General features: G+C 33.6%; 1 protein-coding gene across 5 annotated transcripts in view; it reads left to right on the top strand.

Moving 5' to 3' along the window:
- Window positions 1–26,660, top strand: part of mtg (mind the gap) — a 44,709-nt gene that overhangs the window by 5,689 nt on the left and 12,360 nt on the right. For 3 of the 5 annotated variants that reach the window (XM_036373290.2, XM_014230017.3, XM_036373291.2), the window contains exon 2: window positions 2,279–2,554. In XM_036373290.2, coding sequence (XP_036229183.2) covers window positions 2,512–2,554 — 43 coding nt within the window. In that variant the 5' untranslated portion in view covers window positions 2,279–2,511. Of the gene's footprint in view, window positions 1–2,278; window positions 2,555–9,415; window positions 9,737–26,660 lie in introns of those variants that run through there. The other 2 variants (XM_070107728.1, XM_070107731.1) reach the window with 2 other exon arrangements.

The following is a 26,660-nucleotide window of genomic DNA, read 5'->3' as shown; positions in this document are numbered from 1 at the left end:
AGAGCTTACGCTCTCACTGAAGCAGCCGCTTAACTGTCATTTATTACTCTTAAATTATGTACACACATATGTGACTTTGAATGAAGCGTTTTAACCAAATGTACGATTATACCGTTTATTACCGTGTGAAGTTATCGTAAGTTGTCGTTAAGCTATCTATATCTAACATTCTGTTATGTAGTTATGTGTGGGGATGAGTTTTTCACTAGCATTCCGACACAGACAGGAACAGGTGCTAATTACTTGTCCATAAGGCAGTACAGGTCAAGCGAAGACCGTAGGGGAGGAGGCTCTTAGATGATTCCCTGCTAATCTTACCAAACTTACAGCGAACTCTTTCTGACAGTCAATCCTGATGTGGTCACCGTTTGTGCCGCTCACCGCAATCCGACCACGACCGTTTTAACTTGACGTTATCGTAAGTGACTCCCATTTGACGTTCGGACTCGAAAGTACAATTACTTTTTCTGCTATTTACTGAAATGTAACCATTGTATTTTTAGTGCAAGATGGCGAGTTTGCTATTATATTCGAGATCATTAATAATCCATAAAGTTAACACAATATTGCTTTGACAATGAGGTATGAATACTTACGAAATCCGTGGTGTATATAACTTGTATCAATTTATCTATTTGGAATGTTGATAAAACATATGAAAACTTCAAAACTTGACTCAGTCAACCCAATTTCATTGTTGGATTACTATCCACTATTTCTGATCAGTTTTGTGTGGCTGAAATGTTCGGCTATAACTCTACTGTTGCGACTTTGAAAAGGAACCTATTCGAAATCTTTAAAAATTGATGTGTACATTGACCAAAAATAGCTATCGCTAGCATATAATCTGAATTAAAACCCTATGCGAGCACTTTCTCAAAAAATATTAGAATGCAAAAATGAGTAGGAAAATTTGTAATTATCGGATAAAGAAGATAAATCGTCTAAGATTGTTTAAATATTTTCGTTTAGATTCCAAAAACTTAATGCAGTTGTTTAAATTTTCAATCAAGTTTTTTTTATGGAGGCCAGCTGATATTTCTCCAATACAAAACTTGTGACTCTATTGCAATGAACTGTCAAGTTTGCTTGCTTTTTCGATCTTTATAACTCTGCAGAGTCGCACTGGTATTTATAGTGTAAAGCAGCGCTGGTGATATTTTTTACGCAGAAAAATAAATTTTGATGTGCTCAAGAGTTTCGAATTTACAGGAGCAGTATTTCGTTGTCATTATAATTGCTTTTATTATAAATTTTTGTTACTAATTAGGCGTATTTTTGACAAAATGCTGGTAGAGATGACACATGTCAAGTGCACGCCTCTCAAAATTTTCACTTTTTTCATGCATATGCAATTTATTCGTATTCATGTTTATTCGTTATCGTCGATCGATAGTTGTCCAGCAATCATTCGGTCATTCGCCGTTGTTTGCTGTTACTTTAGTTTCTTGAGCGAGTTTTTTGTTGTTGTTTGCATATCGAAAAAACCGCTTTTACTTTGCATACGGAAAGAGAGAGTGATATTTGTTGTTATACACTTTGATTTTTTTATATTTTTTTATCATTTTATTATAGTTGTTTGCGTTTAGTGGTAAATTTGATTACACACTGCTTGATAAATATTTACTTTTATAGATACATACATACACCTGTTCATTGAGAAGATGTTATTGTTTTTTGTCGTTGAAAATGAACCGCGTTGACTGATCACAAAACTATTTGTTTTATGTTGCCACTTAGAAAAAGTAAAATATTTTATGCGTTTTTTAAAGTGCGTGGTTTAAAAGGTTTATATAATAGACAACTTGTAAAATACAAAAAATTATTTTAAAAATTATTTTAAAAATTAAAATTATTAGATAAAACATGTAAAAAAAAAATAATATTAATAAGAAAAATTTATACTTACATATGCAAGTTGCCTGCCCATAGCAGCAGTCGACCGAATACGTGCTCATAAGGTGTAAAAATCAGCAAAAATCAAATAAAAAAAAACCAAAGTTGGTGTTTGTGCGCATGCGTTCCCGCTGCTCGAATAAATATGAGAAAAAAAATCAATTTTATGCCCCAAAATATCAAGTAATTTACATATAGACATACTTAACTGCATATACTTCCTTCGAGCTATATTTTCCACGCGTATTTTCACTTTTAAACTTTGTTTTTTTTGAATTTTGTTTTTTTTTTTTCTGTGCATAATTTCTTAACACTGTTTGCATATCGTTTTCCAAATGTGCCTGTGATATGTGATTTTTGATGCTATCGTTTATGATTTCAGTTTGGTATGTTAAAAATTAGCATTTCTACAGATTTTCGTGTGTCTACAGTGTGCTAAAACGAAACAAAATATCTACATAAGTGAAAAAATAAATAAAAAAATATTGGTGTAAATTAATTTGAAATATTCGAACGGCAAATACCGACATAGTTTAACTTAAAATTAGTAATACATATATACAGCAACTGATAATTTGGTTTTTATTGCATTTGTTGTATTAACGCTGGCGAAAGATGAACTTCTTTGTGATCGGATTTCTAATAATGCAGGCGGCAAGTGAGTATTTGAACATACATATTTCAGTTAATTCATAAGTTTATTTACTATATAATTTAGTGTATTATGTGTACATATCTATAATGTAGTTGTGAATAACAGTCATTTGGAGAATGGTGTGCCTATATAAAAATTCATCAAACACTTCATTTAGGTATATGCTTTTTATATTCATTAAATACTAGTCATGAAAGTTATGTAGTTATTTTTAAATAATATCGATATTTTTATATTTTTGGAATGCATTAACTTATACCAAATTGAAGACATGAAATAACAATAATATTATAATTGATGATTTTGAATCTCCATTTTTGCCAATAAGTGAATATGTTATATGCCATTAACCACGACTACCTCTTATATAACGATATTCCCTACAACAACTAAAAGTGCGAGAAAAAGTTTAAACATCTCTGCAGAAAATAGTAGCAATTCAACTCAGTTCTATACATTTGTTAATGGTAGACCAATTAAAGATAATCTACTTATTGGTGCAATTCGTTATGCGTATCACGACCTTATTCCAAGCAATAGATATCCTTTTGCATCGTTGCACTTAGAGATACCGTTATTGTTATAATTCTCGAAAAATTCTTTAGTAAGGATGATTTAACAGACCAACATAAGGGCCGCCCACTTTTAGGCTAAATTTCTAATCTCACAAAGCACTTCCCTGATTTTAACCTTATTTTGTAATTGACATGCAAGAAGTGCTTTAGTGTGAAAAATAATAAAATCGCTCCACAATAATGCCTACTTACAATGCAATACCATTTTGAATCTCCATTGGCTATATAAATAAGAGTAGGTGAGAATATTTCTCTTAACTCAATATGATTTGGTGAAAGAATTTCTGTAATTCATACCTTCCTTTAACTTATATATGCCGAATATGATACTTTTCGGGCTTACGACGAATTTAGTGCCTATATATCTTCAACACTTGAGGTTATTAAAAAAAAAACCCAAAATTGGTTACATTACATTGCTTCGATACATATCGAACATCATATTTTTTGGATGTTTAATTCCAATCTATCTAATTTTATTTATAGGAAATTTGTGGTTAAGCTATTATAATTTAAAAGGATTCTTTATTAAAGGTTTTTATTACTCCTACCATAAAGTGCTCCACTTGACATGAGAAAAATAAAAATATCTTAAATTTTAGGTAAATAGGTAGTTATGCTCTCCATTTCATATTCTAGAAGAATTTATTTGATAAATTTATTTCTCAATTTTCAGAACAGTGTATTTTAATTGGAAATAAAGTTATCTGTAGAATCTGTTACTGAGTTACGATGGTCGTTTTTTATAGAAGTAAATTTAGTTGTTGTAGCGGCAGAAAACATTACAATCAGGATTACCAGATGGTTAAACATCTGCAGCTATGAAACCAGGAATATTGCTTTACAGCTTGGTGATTTTTGTCATGTGTGATGGAGCAGAATCTCGCAGGAAGATCTAATGCTCTATTGCTAAACTGTTTTATTTTTATTTTTAGTTACTTTGCTTCTAGTTATGTTTCTGGCCTTAAGCGATTATATTTCGTCAGCAGAGCATTTTTCAGCAACTATCTTAAGCTTTTCTTATCTATTTTAATGCCAATCGGAAAGTAATAACATTTTTTTGCATTTTCATGTTGAAACCACATTTACGAGTTTATAGAGAATTACTCAGATCTAAATTTTGTTACCAATTTACAGTTGTTACAAAAGAATAAATTGTTTCATTAAACCGACCGATTGCATAAACCCCTACGAACCCACATTGCTCTCATTGTTTCTAGTCCAGTTCGCGCACAAAGTGCCATTGCATCTTTTCTTTGCTTCGTTAGACAGCCTAAGAATATTTGAAATGACGCATAAAGTATAATTCCGTTTAACAAACCCATTTGGAAGTGATACAGGGGCGGGCGAATACACAGTCAGGCGCGCAAGCGACCGCCAATTTGTGTCTGACTACATAGTTTAGGCCAAACATACTTACTAACAACCGCTGTGCACTTAACTAGCACCGATGAACGCCACAAGTTAAAGCACTATCTGATATCCGCCGAGAGCGACTGCTACTCCCCCTCGGCTGTGACAAGTGACACCGTTTGGTTTTGAGCGTCTTTGTGCCGACGTTGTGGTGGCGAAACTTATTCGATGTCTATTATTTTAGATGGTCTCGGTTGTTTTCTTTGCACTGCGCTTTTGGCCGTAATCGCTTGATTGTTATTGGTTAATGCTGTAATCAGTTGTTGATCATTGGACCGACACGTTTGCAGTTTGCCAGTATTCTAATTGAAATTAAGCCTTGATGTGGTAATTGCACTTTTAAAAAAATATATATGTACGAGTATACATATATTGAGTTACAAAATGCACATAACTATATGGTGTAACTAATCACTATTTTCAATTAGCATCTTCTTATGGCAGATCTTAAAGGTTATTTGCCAACAAACAACTTGTGTTAGAAAAACGTTCTTTAGTTGTAAAAACATAAAAAGTCGGATATAATTCTAGATCCATTTGTATTATGTAGATCTGTTTATCGGAAGAAGCGCTCAAGAGGTTCCCTTGTTTAACGAACTAATAAATACTTGCTGAGACACCAAAAAAAAAGAGATCTTTTGTATTCCTGCGAAGAAGTTTCCAGCTGTGGAGGCTTGATATCATATTTGTTGAATCAACTCGATCAGTACTTTGTTAGGGATTTTATGGTATGAATATTATATTTTTTTGTCACTTCTGGATAGTTATATTATGTGATCTTGCTAATTAATCTTTCCGAGAAAATAAATGTACGTACTTATTTAGGTACATCGTAGCTAGTTATGGGCTCTTAGATAGCCAGTGGGCAACGCTTTCTGGTGGCCTTGTGTTAGTGTGTGGTAGTGTTCTGTCTTTAGTATATTTGGAGTTTTCCTTTACAGCTATTGTGAGGGTGTTGTTAATTTTAAGGAATACTGCCGAGTGGACTCGCACATTTTTAGTACATAATTTATTATAGAATTAGTGGTTACGACAACTTCGCCATGCTACTTTTTATACCCTGAACAGGGTATATTAAGTTTGCCACGAAGTTTGTAACACCCAGAAGGAAACGTCGGAGACCCTATAAAATATATACATTAATGATCAGCATGATGAGCTGAGTTGATTTAGCCATGTCCGTCTGTCTGTCTGTCCGTCTGTATATATATATACAAACTAGTCCCTCAGTTTTTATGCTAGCCTGCAATCGGAATCAAGTGTTTGTATGGGAAACTCTTTCATTTGACGAGGTATCTTCACGAAATTTGGCACGGATTATTATTTGAGGCAACAATGTAATCCTCGAAGAAATTATTCAGACCGGATGACTATAGCATATAGCTGCCATACAAACTGAACAATCGGAATCAAGTGCTTGTATGGAAAAAAATGTTTAATTACATTTGGTACGCGCTTTTTGTTAGTCCAAATTAAGCGTAAAAAGCAATTTTCTGAACAATTCATTATTTCTATCCAATTTGATTTGATTTTGAAAATATTCTTTTATCCCAAATTTTTGATTTTATAACTAATAAATCTCTGTTAAATAGGCAAAAATTTAAAAGCAAAGCTATTAACACTTAAAATTAGTTATGAAATCCCTACCAACCATTTATAATATTAAATTTAATTATCTTTTGGTATTCATTTTTCGAATAATTAATTATATTTTTTTGTTTCTTCAGCTGCTCATTTAGATACTTATATACGCAATTTTGTAGAGTTGCAATGGAAAGATATACATTTATTTCAATATAGTTTTTGTTGTTTTGCATACTCAGGTGCGATGGGGTTGTTACCCTGTCTTACTATTATTATTATTTAGTATTTGTAGAGTTTCACATTGGCCGCGTGCCGTGCTACACAAATTTTTTAAAAACAAATGCATATCGGTTAAAATGTATTCTGCACGCTGCTAAGATTTGATTCGGCTTTGGCTTGGTGTTGAACCGTAACCGGGTTAACAGTTACTCCAGTAATTTTGGTGTTGTTGCAATTAAAGTTAGTGTTGTATTTTTTTTTTTTGATTAGATTTGTAGCAAACCAGTTAGCTTTTTGTCGAAAACGCATGTATGAATAATTGTTTGCTACTCGTCGGGTAAAACCGCCGTTCGTGATCAGTTTGTATTTGTTGTGTTAATTTGGAAAGATAGATACATATGTATTTATTAATGTAATTTGTAATTTAATGTACTTATGTATATATGTGCTACTGTATGAAAAAACTTAAAATATAAAACAAGTAAGGAAGAGCTAACTTTGGGTGTAACCGAACATTTCATACTCCAGCAACTTGCCAGGATCAAAGCTGGGGAAATACCTCATGCACAACGATACATTGTTATTAGAAAACATGCTCTTTCAATTTCATTAGATAGCTCGAATATTGCCGATATTTTCAATAAAAAGTTCACAATAAGAACTGGGGTCCACATATTCGATATCTGGGTGCTTCAACAGTTTTATTGCGATGTGGTAAATTTTTGATTATAAGGTGGCACACCACAAGGCACTATTCGTGCAAAGTTTTATCTGGATCCATTGATCGGTTCTTGGTTTGTATTGTATATTGGGGAGTGAATGACTCAAATGGAATTTAAAATTGTGTTATAGGAAAAGTAGGCGTGGTTTTTGTCAGATTTCGCATATTATCGTACTGTAATGTAGAAATATCAGAATAATATAATGTACCGAATTTGGTTGACGTCGGTGAAGTAGGTCCCGAGATATGGCTTTTCACCTAAATATGTAAATATGGGCAGTGCCACTCCCATCGTCCAAATTTGTCACTGGCTCCTATAAAGCAGCCATATCGAGTGTAAAAATTTATGTCTCTGGCGCATTTAGATATACATATGTTAGATAATAGCACTTTTAGTAGTTTTTAGCAAAACCGTTATTTGAGAGACCCAAGGTGGGTAGGGATGATAAAAATATTTATCCTGAGCGAATTTGGTTATTATAGCTTGAATGGTTAAGGAAATATGTGCATTAAACTTATTAAGGGGCGGGGCCCGCCCACTTTTTACAACATAAATATTGGACAATAGGCGTGGCATTGCTCACCTTTTGCTGTAATACTATATTTCAGGACCAGTTTCAATGAAATATAACCAACTATTCCTATCATACACTGTGAAAATGGTCGAATTCAAACAACAACCACGCCTACTTCCCATATAACATAATTTTAAATTCCATTCGATTCTTTCACTTCCAGTATAAAAACACAAATGAATGTATGGGGATAAAACTTTTCGCAAGCATTAGGTATTTAATCTTTTGCCCAAAAATTGTCAAAATCGGGCTATAACTTTTCAAGGACCCAGACACCAAATACCTAGCATTACCGAACATATCGGTCAACCTGTGATTTCTATCATTGAAATTCGGGGAGAATATTTTTGTGATGACAGCATGCCCTTGTGATGAATAAAATCGGATCAATACCTCATTTAGCCCCCGTGTACCTGACATTAATATTTTCGAATAAGCAATCTTATTGAAATTCAGAAAGAATCTCTTTCTAATAGCAAGGCATCTTCTTGCCTGTAATTGTAAATAACGAATGCAATAATTCCTACTTTTAATTAAAATACATATATACGAAAATCCCATATATCCGTTTACCTTGCGAGTGTATAAAATGTTGTGTTACACCCGATTTTAGCCTTTCCTTACTTGTTCAATTAAATATAATTTTTGGCATGCGGTTATTTTTATATTAGACTTGTCTTCTCCAACGGTGATCTTGCGATCTTTTGAAAGAAAAAAAAGTTAAATCTAATTGAAAATAATTTCATGAAGGAATATACAGAGTAACAAAATAAGTACTACATAAGACACATTAAATATATGGCAGCAACAGAGCTGTTATTTCGTTTTTGGTTTCTAAAATGTCAAATAGAGTTTTGGTTGCCACTTCTAGGGAATTTTCATAGTTCTTGTTGTATTTCTTGTAAATGACAACAATATCTTTGGTTGGTATTTGAATCCTGAAATTGAAGCTCGTGGTCTCGGCGACATTTGGTTTCAACAAGACACATCGCATCAATCAATGTATTTATTCGAAGAACACGGTGATATCACACCCTTAGCCTTTTTCATGTGGGGATGTGTAAAGTCTAAAATCTATGCGAATAATCTCACTTTGATTGAGGCCTTAGAGTAAAACATCACGCGTGTCATTCGCTAGTTACCAGTCGAAATGTTCGAACGAGTCATGGAAAATTAGACTCAACGGATGGACCATCTGAGACGTAGCCACGGCCAACATTTGCAAGAGATAATCTTCAAAAAATAAATGCCAAAGAATGTCTTTTCGAACGATAATAAACAAAGCCTATTAAATTTGAATTTTCCGTTTTTCTTTTCCTTTAAATAAGTAGTGAACCTTTAAATTGATCACCCGATATTATTTAGATTTCTATCATTTCAAATACCAATACAAATCAGGCACCCGAAATTTTGCAATAACAAATAAAATATATTGTACTTTTCACCAATTTGTGTACATAAAATTAAAATTATATGCAAATTAAAGAAAACACGACCACATCTTTGTTAAATGCTCGTTGTCGAACACAAACGATTTTCAATACAAAGCATGAATATTGAAATTGAACCGATAAAATACGAAATTTGTATTGATACCTATCTATTTGCTTAAACACACAAGTATCTTTATAAACATACATACATACATATGTGTGAATATCGACAAATTGAAAATCGATGAGAAATCGGTCAAGTTCAACCGCAGTGAGCGGGCGAGCTCTTAACTAGCCGAGAGCGATCGCTTTTTCGCGGCACTGTAGGCGCAGCCGCACAGCAGTCGCTAATAGACGTGATAATTGTTGTAGTTCGCGTGTGAATAAAAATATAATATTATATATATGGTGCAACGAAGAAACATTTGGCGATTATAAATGTGATACAATAATTCATTGAAATTTGTGCCGCTGCTCTTTAATAAACACTAGTGATAACAAAGTTTGTCGAGACCTATGAAAAGGTGTGGATTTATAAAACGATAGCTAATGGGCTATAACCTGTGAAGTAAAATATTATAATAAAAGTGTCATTTAAGTGCTTCTACTGGTGAAGTTAAGTTCCAATTCAATATCCAACTGAGCAGAAGCTCTGTCTTTAATAGGTAATACGGCAATTACATTTCTTCATACATTATATCTTTTAAAATGTCTAACGTGGTGTGAGTGTAATTCTCCAATGAAAAAGCTTCTCATTATCTATCTGTTAATCGGTGAGTTTCTTAACCTGCTTACCGAAATATATAGCCATTGGTTTCAGCAAACGCTTCATAGAACCTAATAGAGTTACTATTATTACCACATATAATAAAATCTACTTGTGAAGGTTGTTAAAAAATAATGCCATTTTGTCTTCAGTTTAGAGAGAATTCTGATATACGAGGTGTGTTCAAAGGAAAATGTGATTTTTGATATTTTGTTTTTATTATAATCGGACACATATGTTTATCATTGAAATGTATCAAATGAAATGTTGACTGTGGCATTCGGTGAGTCCACTTTGTTCATAAGTGGTACAAGCACTTCACAAAAGGCCGAGAAGATGTTGATGACGATGAGCATCCTAAAGGTGCGACTACGTCAACAAGCGAAGAAAACATCGAAACAGTGAAAAAAAATTGTTCTTGAAAATTGTCGAATCACTATTAGGTAAGTTGCAGAGGATGTTGACATATCAATCGCCTCATGCCATTTAATTTTCTCGAATGTTTTGGGTATGAAATGTGTGGCAGCGAAGTTTGTTCCAAAATTGCAAAATTTTGAGCAAAAACAATGTCGCATTAGTATCACTCAGAAGTTGTTAAATGACATCAACAACGATCCGAGTTTGCTCAAAAGGGACATAACTGGTGATTGCGACTTTTTTCTATTCCCAAAACTGAAGAGACCAATGAAAGGAAAGCGTTTTGCCACAATTGATGAGATCAAGTTAGAAGCGAAGAAAGAGCTGATGGCCATACCGAAAAGAGCATTTCAGAAGTGATTCGAGGATTGGAAAAAGCGATGGCACAAGTGTTCTATATCCGACGGGGATTACTTTGAAGGGAACACAATAGATATTGATCAAGAAATAAGTACTTTTCAAAAAAATTCAAAATTTACCGTTTCCTTTGAACATACCGCGTAGATCACTATTTTCTGGAAGTTTATATTAGCCCAATAAACAAATTTGTAAATAATTAGTAAAAAAGTAATTTTCCATTGGTTTCACTTTGCTCCAGGCGAAGAACTACAAGTAATCATAAACGGTTTTCTCTATTCTGTTTGAGGGCCGAAGACATAATCCCAGTAGAAGTCGAATACATCAAAAACGCCAAAAAATCAGTTACGATTACCTCACAATTATTCTAGATTTATCAAAGGAAAATATATCAAAGCAACATGTTGAATATGTCGTGGCACACTAGTCCACAATCGAACATGAGAACAGTTGCTGCTCGTTGAGGCTGAGGTTTATTTTGAAGAAAAATATCAATCATTATAAAAATTGTAGCGACAAATTAGAAGAAGAAGAAGTAATTTTTTTTTAAATTTATGCAGTCTTATTTGTAACATTTCTATGGAAACAGTTGCAATTCTTTCGGATATTTTTAAAGTACTTTGAATGTCGTTTTGACTGAATATTTGAAAAGTGGCTTCATAATATTGAATACGAAATACATGAAGATCAAGTTTATATCTCCTTATAACGTAAGTTATTTTAAATCTTTATCTAGTGGTTAAGAATGGAATATTTGTGGAATATTTGCCGAAGACTAAACGCCACTATAACAAACTTTTTCTTATATATTATATATAATTTTGCTACGCCCGGTATTCGAACGTAAAACCTAACAAGCGGAAGTAGAAATCAGAATTGTTAGAAAATACACTAAACTTTAGCATAGTAAGGTAATGTTTGCGCGTAAGTTCGACTGCAGCTGCATTTAATATAGTAGTAGTAGTAATTTTGTTTTTAAAAAAATGTATGTCAAACGGTCAAAAAAATGTATTCTTCTCTTGAAGCTGTTGTCTATTATATTTAGCTCTTTACATCGCCAACCACTCACCAACCCGTGTCACCTTTTGTTGTGCCACAAAAGTTCAATTCATCATATAAACATTCAAAACACAAAAAGAAGAAAAAAACAAAACAAATAATAAACACAAAAGTGAATCACTTTAAACCAATTTATCTCGAGTTGTTCACATTTTCCGCATTTTTTACTTAACTCTTTTGTATGCGCTAATAATAGAGTGCTCGACCAACAGGGCACTGTGGCTTCTTCGGCAATGGATGTAGCTTGAAAAACCATAAGTAAAATGCCATTCAATATTATTATACAAAAACTTTGCATATTTTGTTGTTGTTAAACATCTTATATTGCCGCTTTTAGCCGAGTGACTAATGATGCTGCGGTAATTGGTGAGCGAGTGACCAACAAAAGCTTGCTGATGCTCCCATATTATGACCCTAATCCATAAAGTTGGGCGAATGTGACGCATTCGGCTGAAACAAATTTAACAGTACCACGAATATATGTATGTATGTTGCTATATGTTATATACATTATATAGGCGTGTTAATGTTGACTGAAACGATTTATATAAAGCCTCTGCGTATAATTTATTTCGCTCAGCGCACTAAATTAGTTTGGAAATTGCGAAGTAATCGTGTTGTTGTAATGGCTTTGGTTTAAGCATTTCTGAATGACTTTGTTATAAACGTAAGCATGTATGTATTTCAGTTTATGGGCAACTACAGGAAGTGAAATGGAAATCGCAAGAGAGACATTGGCATCTTCATTCGCTTTTTTACACGAAAAAAATTAGTGGTTTAACATCTGCGTGTGCTCTTACATAGGTATCTTACATGACATCTTAAGTTCCCTTTTATGTAACTCAAATACTTTTGCATGACCGTACACGAAAGAGAAATAAAACATTCACGAAAGTAAATTCCCGATTGTCACCTTTCAACCACTTTTCTTTTCCCTCGTTTTTGGGTCATAAAGAGGATGGCCTTATAGCTTCAGTGGTTGTTTTACGATGTATTTTGCTTCTTTAAAAAAAAAAAAACAGCTTATTTACTCCTTTTGTTTCAGATGACTCCAGCTTGAGAAGTAGCTGTCGGTTTTGACTCCGTCTTAATCCTTAGCGACTAGCACAAAACGCCTGTAAACGAAAATCTATAAATTGTTATAACTAAGCACGAAATTAGCATAAGTACAAACCTGTAATTTGGTACAGGGGATTGCAGTAACAAGAGGCACCTGGCCGCTAAAAATTGTTTAAAAGTGGACGTGGCCCCGCCCCCTAAATGGTTTAATGTATATATCTTCGAAATCGCTAAAGCTAAATCAATCAAATTTGCTGACAAGAAGTCCCTTTAGTAATTCTTCATACACTGTGAAAAATGTTAAGATCAGAAAATAACAACGACCGCTCCCCATATAACGGTTATGTTTGAAACTACTCAAAATGCGATAACTCACTGAATAAATGCGCCATGATTAATCCACAACCAAGATGGAAAGAGCTTTATAGAATAGCGCTTTATAGAAGACAGCTTTATAGTGTAATAATTGTACAAGAGCGTGGAACCGCCAACCTTTAAGGGAAATCCTATATCTCAGGAATCACCTGACCAATTTCAACCAAATTTTCTGTATGAAGTGGTTCGGTTACACCCGCACTTAGCCCTTTCCTGCTTATTAAAAAATTATATTTAAGCACAAGATTTTTCACTCTTTAATTTCAAAATAGATCAGTTTAGTACCATATTTCCTCGGTTGGGACTTAGTCCTCAATATGGGACTACTGTTACATAATAAATTATGTGCTATAATCACAGCATAAATGTTTGAGTTTAGTGTATATCTAATGTTTATATGTATCACTTATATTTTTCCTCATGTTTTCTATACTTGTTAGTTTATTTACGTTAGCGAAGATATATAATATGTTGGAAGGCCTGCATGTTTGAAGTTACTTTGGTCTTTAGCAGCTAACTTCAAGATGTAAAGCGTTTCACTAGGCGCGAGGGTTTCGTTATTGTGACATGCTTTGTTCCAATTGTTTGGGCCTGAAGCTTTTCACCTTTTCTTGATGATTGACATGCAGTGGGTAGCTCGAAGAGTTCAAGCTTACAACTCGGTTTCCTTCCCTGAACAATTGCTATTTAAGGATTTTGTCTGGAAAACCCCTTGTCTGTTATTCCGGTTATTCGTAAGTGACTCTGTATCTATGTTATATGAATAGTTTAGTCAACTCCTTTCATTACATTCCGGGTGGGTATAAACCATTTCATATCACTTGACTTTTATAAAAATAATAAACATAGAAATGCTCAAGATACAAGTAATCATGTCCAAGGTATAAATCTAAAGATATGCTTAAAGTAAAGTCCATTTATGTTTTTAACTTTTATAAATTTGTATATCAGTGAGACTGGTACATAGAAATCCATAAAAGCTAATTACGAAAGCGAGAGTGCAAACACGATCTGACGCCTTGAACTCGGGTGCACATTTTAGACTTGCTAAACATATTTTTTAATAAATTAATTAAAGTAGATTTTTGTTGCAATAATAAAGCACAGAGCAGCAACAAAAAAGCAACTGCCTCTGGCAAGCAAGTTAAGGTAAACCGGTGGAAATTAGCGCGCTAAATTCAAGCCACCTAACAGTAGACATACACGCATATAAAATGGCTTATAAGCGAAAACTAAAACCATTTGCTCCAAGCAGGTATTTTATCTAACTCAAATCATTTGTCTGATTTTTATTTATTAGATATATTTTTATTATTAGTTATTATTTCATAAATACAACTTTATTTTGCTTGATATTGTGCAGATTTTTGTGCTCTCAGTAAATTTTGCCTCTCCTATAATTCTCCATTGTATTCTCTGTAGGAACATTCACTCATACTAAATTATCTCGATTCTGTTGTATGAAGTACCAAAATGCGCTTTCTACCATGAAATTAACTGAGGAATCACCGTGCAGTCTAATAAAAAATGTAATGTGTTATTCTGAGTTATTCCTTAATATTTCAAAGTATCGTTTAAGATATTCACATACGTGTAATTATCGATTGTTCGATTCATCTTTCTAGAAATAGCTATTATGGAATTATTAAATTAACTTTGGGTGGTTTCTAAACACTCTCTACAATTTCGGTAGTCTTGTATTGTTGGAGTTCTTTTAATACGAAATTACGTCTATGGAGTAGACCAGTTCAGCCCAGGTAATGCTAAGCTGTCTATATTATATAAAGAATATTTGTATGTTTTTACAAACTAGTAGGTTAGGTTAGGTCAACAGACAGATTCTGTTAAAATCACCCACAGGGAACCCACTTGGACAGCCCAGTACGCTGGTGCAAAGAAAATCCACAAATCGTTCATGAAGAACTATTACACAAAAGTATGACTGCCGAGAGCTTTGCAAAAGCTGGATAATGGAGAAGAAAGTGCTTGGATACTTCAACCTCACCTTCCTGCATACAACTTTGACAATTTGCGTAAGAAGATATTGTATTTAGTCTTATCGCATTGATGCTTATTGGACAATGTCCAATAACAACTTGCGTTCCACACTATGCCAGAAGGATTTCGAAGTCAGACAGGACCTAAATACCATAATTGGTTACCAATGCCTGCTAAGCCCACGCGAAGCCAAGAGCGCTAGAATATAGGCGGAGCATAGGTATCCAGCTCGTTTCCATCCCGATGTACATAAGTGGGACAACTGGGATGAGCGAGCTGCGAGCTCATCAGTTTTGCAGTGAATGCTCACTTCCCTGGAAAAAGTTGCATTACGGAACAGTACAACTACTGCTGCCTTTATAGTAGCCACTTTTGCCTGAAAGCCACTGCATTGAAATGGTTGCCTAAAACTAAGCTTGACGGAGAGCTCCATGCAGAAAACTTCTCCTCCAACCTTACATTTACACTTATATTCACCCTGCGGGGTGTACCTATTGACTTCTCGTAAAGAAACTTGGTATGTATTTGCTACAATTGTTGTAGTTACTGACTAGTTCGCGTTTTCATGCAGGATAGTTACATACATATGATCCTATACCCACACATATTTACTGCAGCAAAACAACTAGTTAAAATAGTAAAATACAATACAATTCATTTTGTTTGTTCTCTGTGTGTTTTACTGAAAACGTGCGGTAATGTCAGTTATAAGCCAACTTTCAATTTTCTAAAACAATTGGCATTAATCTGATTCTTTTACGACTAGTTAGATTTTGGTCATAACATTGTTTTTGTAAATATTTTTTCGACCAGTTTGCGTTTTCCTGTAGGGTTGTTAGATACATATCCATGTACTGACACCAACTTATACATATATATGTAGATCACTACATACATGCGTAGATATATGTAGGTGATTACATAAAATTATTGCTCAAAGTGCGGCATTGTAGAATCTGCACCACAATTGCTTAACGAGCAGTCGAACTTGAAAAGAGGTGAGGTTAGTAACTTTAACCATGCTACAATTATATAAAATAAAACAAATGCGAGCAAAAAGCGGTTTGAGGCAAACATGGTCTATTAAGAAATTCCATATTATTCACAGTGAAAGAAGTTTTAGTATATTATTTGCACTTAATGTTGTTGTTACTGAGAATATTGTACATACTATGTATATGTAGATCTTCAAACTTGACCTTAATATGTTCTTGTAGTTGAGCAATTAATTTATCAAAGAACAAAGTTCTCAAAAAATGATTAATGATTTCTTTCTTACTAGCAAATCATTAATTTAAAAAAATTATTAGTTTTGCGATTCAGTCCTTTTGCCATTCCTCATTGCCACTTAATCACCTGTGTCATTAGCTGACTGTCAATCGTTTCCTATTTCGAGAATTCAAAGCATATGTAACAGCAAAGTTCTCTTCAACTTATATAATTTACTTAAAAACTTCTCTCCTCCGCTGCCACAGACACCAGATATTTCATTGAGAATATTTAAACTAAAATATTTACCAACATGCCCGAATCGCCGCAACAACGGATTGTTGTTCTTTGAACTCAATGATATTGTTGATCAATCTTTTGCAGTTTCATTTGTACAATTTAATAATCACACCTGCTGATTCTTGCTTGCAACGGAACCGTTTCTAATATCAAGAAGGTCCCCCAAAATAAATGTTTTATATGGTAGATATATATATGATCTTATACAAAATATTGATCGAAGATAGAATATTACAGATACAGAGAACAATAAACACTTTTTCTACCTGTGCGCAAAATCCTCCACTAATTAATGTAGAATTCGAGATGCCTAGAGAAATTCGAGTAACACCATCAATATTCTCCTCTGTATAACTTGTATGGCACTACACTGTCAAAACAGTTAATTATCTGCATTTACATTAAGGTGACATTTAATTTAAGTTTTTTGTATGGAAAGAGATAACTATATTCTTATCAACGATGATGTTGATTTAGAGGTTAATTCCTTAGAACATTCTCTGCAATATCGAAACTAGAATAGTTAATAGCGACTTAAGCGCCAGGACGAAACATTGTTGAGGTTTTGTGAACCTTCAGACCATTAAACTGCAATGTAATCCAATTGTGATACAGTGTGTCAAATTGTGATACAGTGTGTCTACAGTATTAGGTTGCCCTCTTCTACTGATTTATTATGTTTGACCGGCTGTAACGGGATTTTAGGTTTTAGTATATGATAGATCTCTCCTCTCTCTCTCTCACATTCTCTCTAATCGTAGGTTTTAACCAACTTTTTGAACAGTTAAAGTCTAGAAAGTGGGATCTGAAACAATAGCAAACATTCGCACTTTTTATGAAAGTTTTATTGTTTCGTTGAATGTGTTAAAAATAAAATTGTATGCTAAGTCTTATTTGTAGACTTTGAGACAGCTGTGTACAAATACTTGTGTCGTTTAAGCCATTAATACAATACTTAAATACAAACTAATAGACAAACTAATAGAATCAGTGTTAAGCTTAGCTATTAAATTAAGGCGTCATTAAAAAATAATGAATACTCGTTTAGCCCCTTTGTAAGCAGTAAAGATGATGATGATATTTAGCACCCAAAAAGCATACAAGTTAAAAAATACGATTAATTTAAAATGCACACAGATGTTCCCTGCGATGAACTATGCTAGTTGGATTTGAACTCTAAGCAATAAGGAAATGGAATTGTGGATAAGGAAAGTAATAACTCAATTGTTGCGGTAAACAGCCAAATATTTTTTTACTGACGTGCACTTATATTGTCAAGATAATTAACCAGAGTTTAAAAATAAAATAAAATTTACACAAGTAGGGTTTCAAAATTGAGTGATTTTTTTAGGAGTATACATATTAATTGGTCAAATTGTATTTGAAATCAGTTCCAAACCTAATGAAGTACGGAATTGGAAGCTTTTGCTATGTGGAGAACACATCAAATCTCTCTTTTATTAAAGCGTTTTTCAGACTTGAAAGCAGAAAATAGTTGTATGCCGTAGGGATGACACTATACAGACGTCAAAAAGTACTGTCATGATGATTTTATTTGCAAAAATATTAATCTAGTCTCTCTTGTCTCGTCTTTTTGATGCATGTTCACTTGAAGAAATCGAGCGTTTTATCATTTCGGTAATGAATCGGCGTAAAAAATCGCTGATGTCGTTATAATGTTAACGTAATTGATGAGCATCCGATCGCATAAAAGATATTAAATCTTAAATACTGATAGAAAAGTTCTTAAAGAGAAAACATCTTTTTAATTAAAAAATTTATAGATATTGGAAATTATATTTGGAAGAAGTTTATGGCACCATCTGAGAGCTTTATGAGAACAAATCCCGGTATTTCATAAATCAAGCCAAATGAAGCCGTTGATCGTTTGTACAATAACTGTTGAAAATAATCAGCCGTTTTATTTGAAACAACGAGTTTTTAGGACTCATCTTTTGCTTTTTACGAAACTTATGGTAGATGTTTTGTAGGAGGTCATTTTGCAGCACCCATTAAAAGTTATTGATACAGGCTTCTAATTTAATTTTTTTTGTATAGGCCTTATTAATACCTAATAAATACCTTATTGCCAAGGTTAAGCCAGTAATAACGCATCATCAATAATAAATGCTCATACTTTGCTTTATAAGTTATTCATTGTGTACCAACCCGATATCACATATATTTTTGAACAAAGAAGTGGAAGTTTAAAAGAAATACTTGTATTATACCTATCACCTTGTTAAGATCATACAAGTGCTAAATTTGCATTTAAATAAAGCTGCTCAAGCGAAATGCAAGCTTTGATCTCATACATGCATACATACACACATGTATATTCACATGCGCATTCTAAAAAAATGCAGAAATGCGCACAACAATGTATTCGTCATGGCGTATACGCGACATTTAATTAATTCGACGACGAGCAAATGTAGATAAAAAAAATTAAAAATATAATAAAAGAGCAATGAAAAGGAACAATAAAAAATATTGTTCAATGCAACTCACCCATAAACTTGTCGCTTCCTTTACAATTTGCTAGGTTTATGGCTTCGTTCTTTACTACTTTGCAGTCTTTTATCGCTTAATTAACTCACAAAGAATTATGTATAAAGTTATTACTACAAATATGCAACTACATAAAAGTCTGATGCTCGTCTACTTATGGCCATAAATAATATTATTGGATGTAAAATCAATTTGGATATCGAATGAGATGGCTGATAGTTGAGGCCATAAAATTAGCTATATTGCACCATATTGTAAATTAACAAATTGTGTTTTATTTTTATTATTTTTTTAACTAAAACCTTACAATTATCAACCTAATCTTTTAGGCACGTCCCACCACTAATATACGTATTCACCTTAGTTTCCCAAAAAATTATACAATTTTGAAATATTTCAACAGCCTATTACTCAATGAAAAATAAAAGAGCATGTCAATTTCATCTCAGCGACTTAATCATTCCATTTAAATTTACACATTTTTTGGCGCTTAGCTAAACTGGCTCATCTCAGTTTACTTATGCAGCTGTATACTTGAATATTTCATTTGACATGCATTCGTTGATGACGATGGCGATAGCGATCTCACTCATTTGCACCTTCCGACATTTGTCCTTCACAAGTTTTTATACCCTAAATATACCCCGTTAAGTTTGCCACGATGTTTGTAACACCCAAAAGGAAACGTCGGAGACCCAAAAAAATATATATCTAAATGATCAGCATGATGAACTGAGTCGATGTAGCCATGTCCATCCGTCGGTCTGCCTGTATATACACGAACTAGTCCCTCAGTATCTCCACGAAACTTGGCATGTATTATTGCTCAAAGCTACGGTGCACTCTCCAAGGAAATTGTTCTGATCGGTTTACTATAGCCTATATCTGCGATACAAACTGAACGATCGGAATCAAGTCCTGGTATGGAAAGTTTTTGTATTTGCCGGGATAACTTTACGAAATTTGGTATAGATTATTTTCTATAACAATGCTAGAATATCTGAAAAAATTCTCTATATCGGACTACTATATCATATAGCTATCATACAAACTGAACGATCGCAATCAAGTCCTTGTATGGTAACTTCGTTATTTGTGAAGGGTATCAAGCTCCGATGCAACCGAAGTTAACGTTTTTTAAATTTCAAAATCAATTGCCTTCAGCAGTTAAAAGTGTGATAAATTTGATGAGTTGTTGGTTAAACGAATTAATGGTGGGTAAATACATAGTTAGATGGCTCATACATTTTTTCTATTTCATCTGATTTTAGAGCAAGGTGATAAAATGCGTAAGGCTGACATTAAATAGCTTTCAAAATTTTCTGCATTTTATATATGTATTTTAAGTTTAAATAAAAATAAATCATGTTAATACTCACAAAGGGCAATAAAAATCGTATTTTATCGGCAGGTTGTTTGTAAAATTAAATAAAATAAGCTGTTTATGGTTTTTATGACCTTACAAATAATTGGAAAAAAAAGCTACGTCTTCAGATAGTGTCACGAATTTGGCTGGTGAAATTTTCAACAACTCAGCCAAGCAGACACAATAGAGTCTGGGCGATGGACTGTCATCTAAGCTTATGACTTTTAAAAATATTACAAAAAAAGTCTAACTAAAACCCAACGCATAGCTTTGTCGTCCGATCTACGGTCCCAGGTTGGGAACAGATATACATATTCGTGTCTTGCTCCAACCTAGTTGGTATATTGATTTCTTGGTTCAGCTGAATTAATTTCGATTGGTTCGCGACTAATATATTATGAGAGCTAACTATTTGTGCCTCCACAAGATAATTTGAACCCCAAATAAATGATAATAAAATTTAATAAGCCATGTTTGGGTTGACATGACTCCAAAGCACTGTTTTGTTTTCCGTTCATATATATTTTTGGTAGGACTTCAAACTGTCCTTTCCAGTTGTATCAATTTCTAAACGTCCGTCAAACCTAACTGATCCCGTCAAGAGAAGAGTAGGGCATTTCTTTATCTCTATCTACCACTTTATTATAAAGGTTCGGTTGTTACTTAGTGTCATGATCACGAAGTTTTACATAATTTCGGCTACCTATAAAGCAGTGTCAACATCTTCACTTAAATAATAGAAATAAAACGAAGTAAATTACTGTTCACTTACCATATATATTTATAACGGTATATGATGAATCTAATTGTGGGATGGTAAAATTAGCGGTGATTTATGAGAATTAAAATCTACTATTGAAAGTCATTAAATAAAGTTATATCTGTCTAGTTAAGACACAACTTTCTCCCAAAGGCCACACTTAGTTTCTTTGGGTAGTCTTGGACAGCAAACTGCTGTGGAAGCACAATGTGGATGAAAGTGTGAGAAGAGCCATCAATGCGCTATACTCTAGTACAAAGTTTCAGATCAAATGCTGTTTATTTGTTTGAACAGCTGGTATAGAAATCAGTGAGAGTTTTAGGTGTGTTTAGTGCTATTAATTGCCTTTAAATCTGCTCCCCAGCTTAGCCAGTTCCTCCAACAATGTTACGATTACAATATTATATAATGAAATTGAATAATATCTTGATTTGTTATAAAATTTTTATGATTATAATCACATCTATACATTTAATGTAGCATTGCAACAATTGCTATGTGCTATTAAAATGTTGGCGTGTAACATAAATGTCATGCGAGTTAAAATGACCATCACGCGCAAATCTGATATTCATCCTACAGCTACTTTCACTCTCGCATCGTTTTTCGTGCTAAAAATTGCCTGCTATGTCAAAATATCGAGCGTACATAAGTGCAGACATATACCTATGTAGTGATTACATGCACATATGTAAGTATAAAAAGGTATTTATATAAATGTATACCCGTACTGTCTTTGAAAAACTATCGCTATGCTATCATAATTGTCACTGCTACCATCTACATTTATACCACTTGTAGATATGTATGTATATGTATAAAGCACATTTGTACATATGCACATATACAAGTACATGTACATAATTATGTTTGTCACTTTGCATATCTGACGCATCATTAAAGATGTATGTATAAGCTAGAGATATACATGTTGTATATATGTATATGGTACATAGTGACTAAATAATTGTATGTCTTTCACGTATTTAACTGTATTTGGTCAAAACATGCAAATTCGGAATTAATTACACAAAAATTAGTCATCAAATTGTTTACCACTTCTCTTATTACACGATTAATCTCATGTGTACATATATGTATGTAGATATGCGACTATGTTTTTATAAGAGTACAATCATTATTAACGATTATATAAGTGATTTTTTTGTCGGAAATTTTAAAGTAGATAACTTAATAATTTTTAATCATTACCTAAGTTTTTCTGTTTTTCAATCCGCAAATACCGTCACCTCAATATTTCTATCTAATTTAATACAAATATGAATTTATTATCGTCCTAAATATACTGATGAAAACCATACCGGTCAATGAACTTTATTTCCTTCTACAAATATCCATTTTCATAACCTGCACAGCTTCCTAATACGCCCACCAAAGCGAATATATCAACCTGGTCTAGGTTTTGTTTGAAAGAATCTCTCGATATTCAACAGAAGTTATTTTTACCGAAAATTTAGCGAGCCGTTTCATAACCAAAATAATAACAGAAATGAGAATGAGAAGTAGTTTTGAACAAAACTGTTATAGGGGGAGTGGGCGAAGTTATAATCCGAATTCACATATTTTCATAGAGCAGTTAGGGAGACCAGCGAATTTGGATATTATAGCGGACATACAGACAGAAATTCAGAATTCAAGTCGTCTCGTCATCCTGATATTTTATATATTCATAACTCCATATCTATCTCGATTCGTTTTAGGTGATCGCGCAAATATTATGCAGAATTTTATTCAATGATAACCATATCTTCTGCCGGCTACTATTATCTTTTTAAGAAGTTGATTGCCTTTAACACCTTTAAAAGTCATTGTTCACTCATACTGCTCACAATTAGTCATGATATAAGCTTTTAATGTGTTTTAATAACACTTTGACCTACTTTTGGAAGCAACACAAGCGACTAAAGCAAGAGTGACTATACAAAAAGATTGTGTCAAAACCCGTTTGTCAAAACCAGAAGCGATAAAATACCAAAACCACAATAAAATATGACCGAAATGAAGAAAAGAACCTGGGAAACCCCATAAATCAGATGGCAAATATTTTAGATTCCTAATTAATGAAGATGCGTGAATATCAAAAAAATAACTGACGGCTACTGTTGACAAACGAAAGAGACACATACAATTAATTCTGGTTAACATAAAGCGAAGGCGATAAAAGGTGACTGCAACTAATCTGCTAGTGCATATGTAGATATATAGCTTGGATACGACTCTTATAGATGACTTTATAATTTTGTTTAGTTTAAATGATTTGTTGAGTTGTTTTTGGAAAAATATATTTGTAGTGACAGGAAAGCGTTTTACTTTTCAACAATTTTGTATCTGTTTCCCTATGTGGGACAAGGTAGTTAGAAAGTATATTGATACAATTAATGCATCTTAATTAGGTAGAGTTTGGATTAGTAGTTCTACTGACAATTTTGTTACTCGGATTTCAGACATGCCCTTTGTCAATGATGACAATAATGATTAGGTAGTCGAACGAAGCCTTTAAATGAACTGAACCATAACTTAAAGTTTTCGCTTTTTTTCAAAACTTTGACTGATCTACTCTGTAAGATATCTTCTGCATTTACTCGAACGAAGCTTGTCTGTAAATGTAAAGTATCAATAAATGGCTCAAATGACAAATTACTGTCAAAATAAATATACAAACATTTTCTATTAGTTTTCAAAATTTAAGAGTTGAAATATTATACATAAATATTTGTTTATAAAAAGAGTAATCAGCGGATGCAGCTTGAAACTATAGAGTTGCAAAACTGTTATTTGTCGCGGAAAATCCCGTCACCAAATAAAACCGCATCACAACTAAGCAAGCGTTAGAAGACATGTTAGCTCAAGTTTGCAACACAAATGCTATCAGTTTGACTGGAAAATACAGGGTGTATTAAGTTTGCCACGATATTTGTAACACCCACTCTATAGCTGAATCTCGGTGGAGTCAAACCCTGACTTGCTCAACAAGCAGGCACGAGGTGCTGCAGAGCGGAGTCTCTAAAGTGAGTGGATTTTATTCCAGGTGGTATGACAATGGGTCTCCTAGGTCGAGGTCATGCATTTCTCTACCTACCAGAGACCCTATAACATATATATATGTATAAATCATCAGCATGTCCGTCCTGCCCGTTTGTCCGTCTGTCTGTATATACGCGAACTATTCTCTCAGGTTTAGAGATATCGACCTAAACTTTGTGGACACGTCCTTTTCTCCCCAAGAAGCTACTCATATGTCGGAATCGTCGATATCGGATGCCTATAGCATCTAGCTGCCATACAAGATGATCTATTAAAACCCAGCCCTTGTATTAAAACCTGTCTTGTTTGGCGAGATATCTTCACGAAATTCGGCATGAGTTATCGTATAAGGCAACTATTCAATCTCCGAAAACACATATTCAGGTTGGACTCCTATAAAATGATCGCTGAAAATCAAGTTATTGTATAGAATAATTTGTATTTGTGAAGGGTATTACAGCTTCGGTGCAACCGATGTTAAAATTTTTATTTTTGTTTTTCATTTCCCATCACTGTGTAATTATTGGGTGAAATTTACAAAAATAACTTTGGTAATAAATCAATATTGATGCATAAAATAGCCAATTAAATTTAATTACTTTTCTCACCTTATATTTGCCATCTTAAGAGAGAAACGCTTAGGAAATGTTTGCTGCAACAACAAATGATTGTCAATAGAGAGGGATGGTGTGATTTGGTGTGACAGGGCGTATGAGAACTCCACCTCTTAAAGAAGCGCAGTGAAGTAAAACCGATGTTTACATACATACACACATATACTATGAATATGATTTTGCAAGCATGAAAATATAATTTGTAAACATATGTATGTATGTATGCATGTGTTTATCCATATGCTCATGTATTGACATATCGCACCGCTAATTTGCACCTAAGCACATTCAAAACTAAGCGAAGACAAAATTTCTATTTGTTCAGCAAATAACAGTAAAAACGAAAAAAAAACACGAAACCTCGGCTGCCGAACCTCGGCTGCCGAATCTATAATACCCTTCACAGGTGCATTTCTAATGGCAGAAAAGTGTGTAAAAAGATCTTTACATTGATTTTGATCTGTCAGTGTGTTTGGCAGCTATATACTATAGTGGTCCAATCTGTATATGTTCGATTGCACGAAGATTGAAAGATTTCCGCCTTGCCTTACACAATAATCTATGGCAAATTTCGTGAAAGTATGAAGTTTTTGAAAAAAGAACGCGATTGATATCGGTCAGTTTGCATGACAATTATATCCTATAGTGGTCCGACAATGGCGATCTCGACAAATGAGTAGTTTTGTGGGAAGAAAGGAACATGTGCAAAATTCCAGATCATCTCGCCGATTATGTATACATATATTTTAAAGGGTCTCCGATTTTTCCTTATCGGTGTAAGAAACTCCCTGCCAAACTTAATATGCTCTGTTCAGGGTATGACGAGAAGACTCGAAATATGTATGTAGATAATACATATGTATATATGTATGTAGCAAAGACAAATATACGCCTAAACAAAAACAAACACCTAGCGAGCAGTGTAAACACATGAAGAGCGAAACGAAGACAAAGCAAAAGAAAACAAACTTCACTTGTCGTTGAAGTAACCCTACATAACAACAACAAACAACATACCGGCGAAATGTTTCACAGTAAGCGGTGAAAGTGACTAGGCGGCTAGTAGTCTTGTTTGTATTTTTCGTTGTTGTTGTCATTTTTTAGCGTTTTCGTTTTGTGTCTAGCGCACGTTTTGTCATTTGTCGGCGCCATTATCACTTGTCGCTGTGTCGCTTAAGACACGTATTTAGCTTTGTTTGTTTGGACTTAATGTGCGCGTAAATATTTTTATGACAATATCAGTCGCTTCTACGCTCTTCCTACAATTCCTACGAAGCTTTTTGGCTTTGGCTTTGGTTTTTGCATTTTTACACATTTCTTACACGCTTTTGTTGTTGTTTTACGTGCACCATTCTTTTTCTAGTCTTTTTGTGCGATTTTAATTGACTCCGCTTTGGTAGCGATTTTTCACAAATTTTGCGTTAATGCGAATCGCTCTATTTGCTTTGCTATCACTCATATTTTTCACATTTCTTCGTTTTAATGACAGTTTTTACTTAATTTATTGGTTTCCTTTTTAATTTAACTTATATTGGGCACTTTATTATTTGTGTGTATTTGTTGTTATTGTTGCACCTGTACCGTTTTGTTTGGCGGTAATAAAGTCATTAGCAGTCTTGTAAGGTGTGCCAGTTTCGCAATTTTCTCTGTTTTGTGGACGAGTAAACATTTTAATGAATAATATTGCTGAGTGGCTATGTTTGTGTTTGGAAATCATAAATATCAACCAGTCATTGACCTTCATCTATCTTGT

This window comes from Bactrocera oleae, chromosome 2, assembly GCF_042242935.1.
Source record: "Bactrocera oleae isolate idBacOlea1 chromosome 2, idBacOlea1, whole genome shotgun sequence".
Lineage (NCBI taxonomy): Eukaryota > Metazoa > Arthropoda > Insecta > Diptera > Tephritidae > Bactrocera > Bactrocera oleae.
This window is presented reverse-complemented; position numbering and strand designations above follow the sequence as displayed.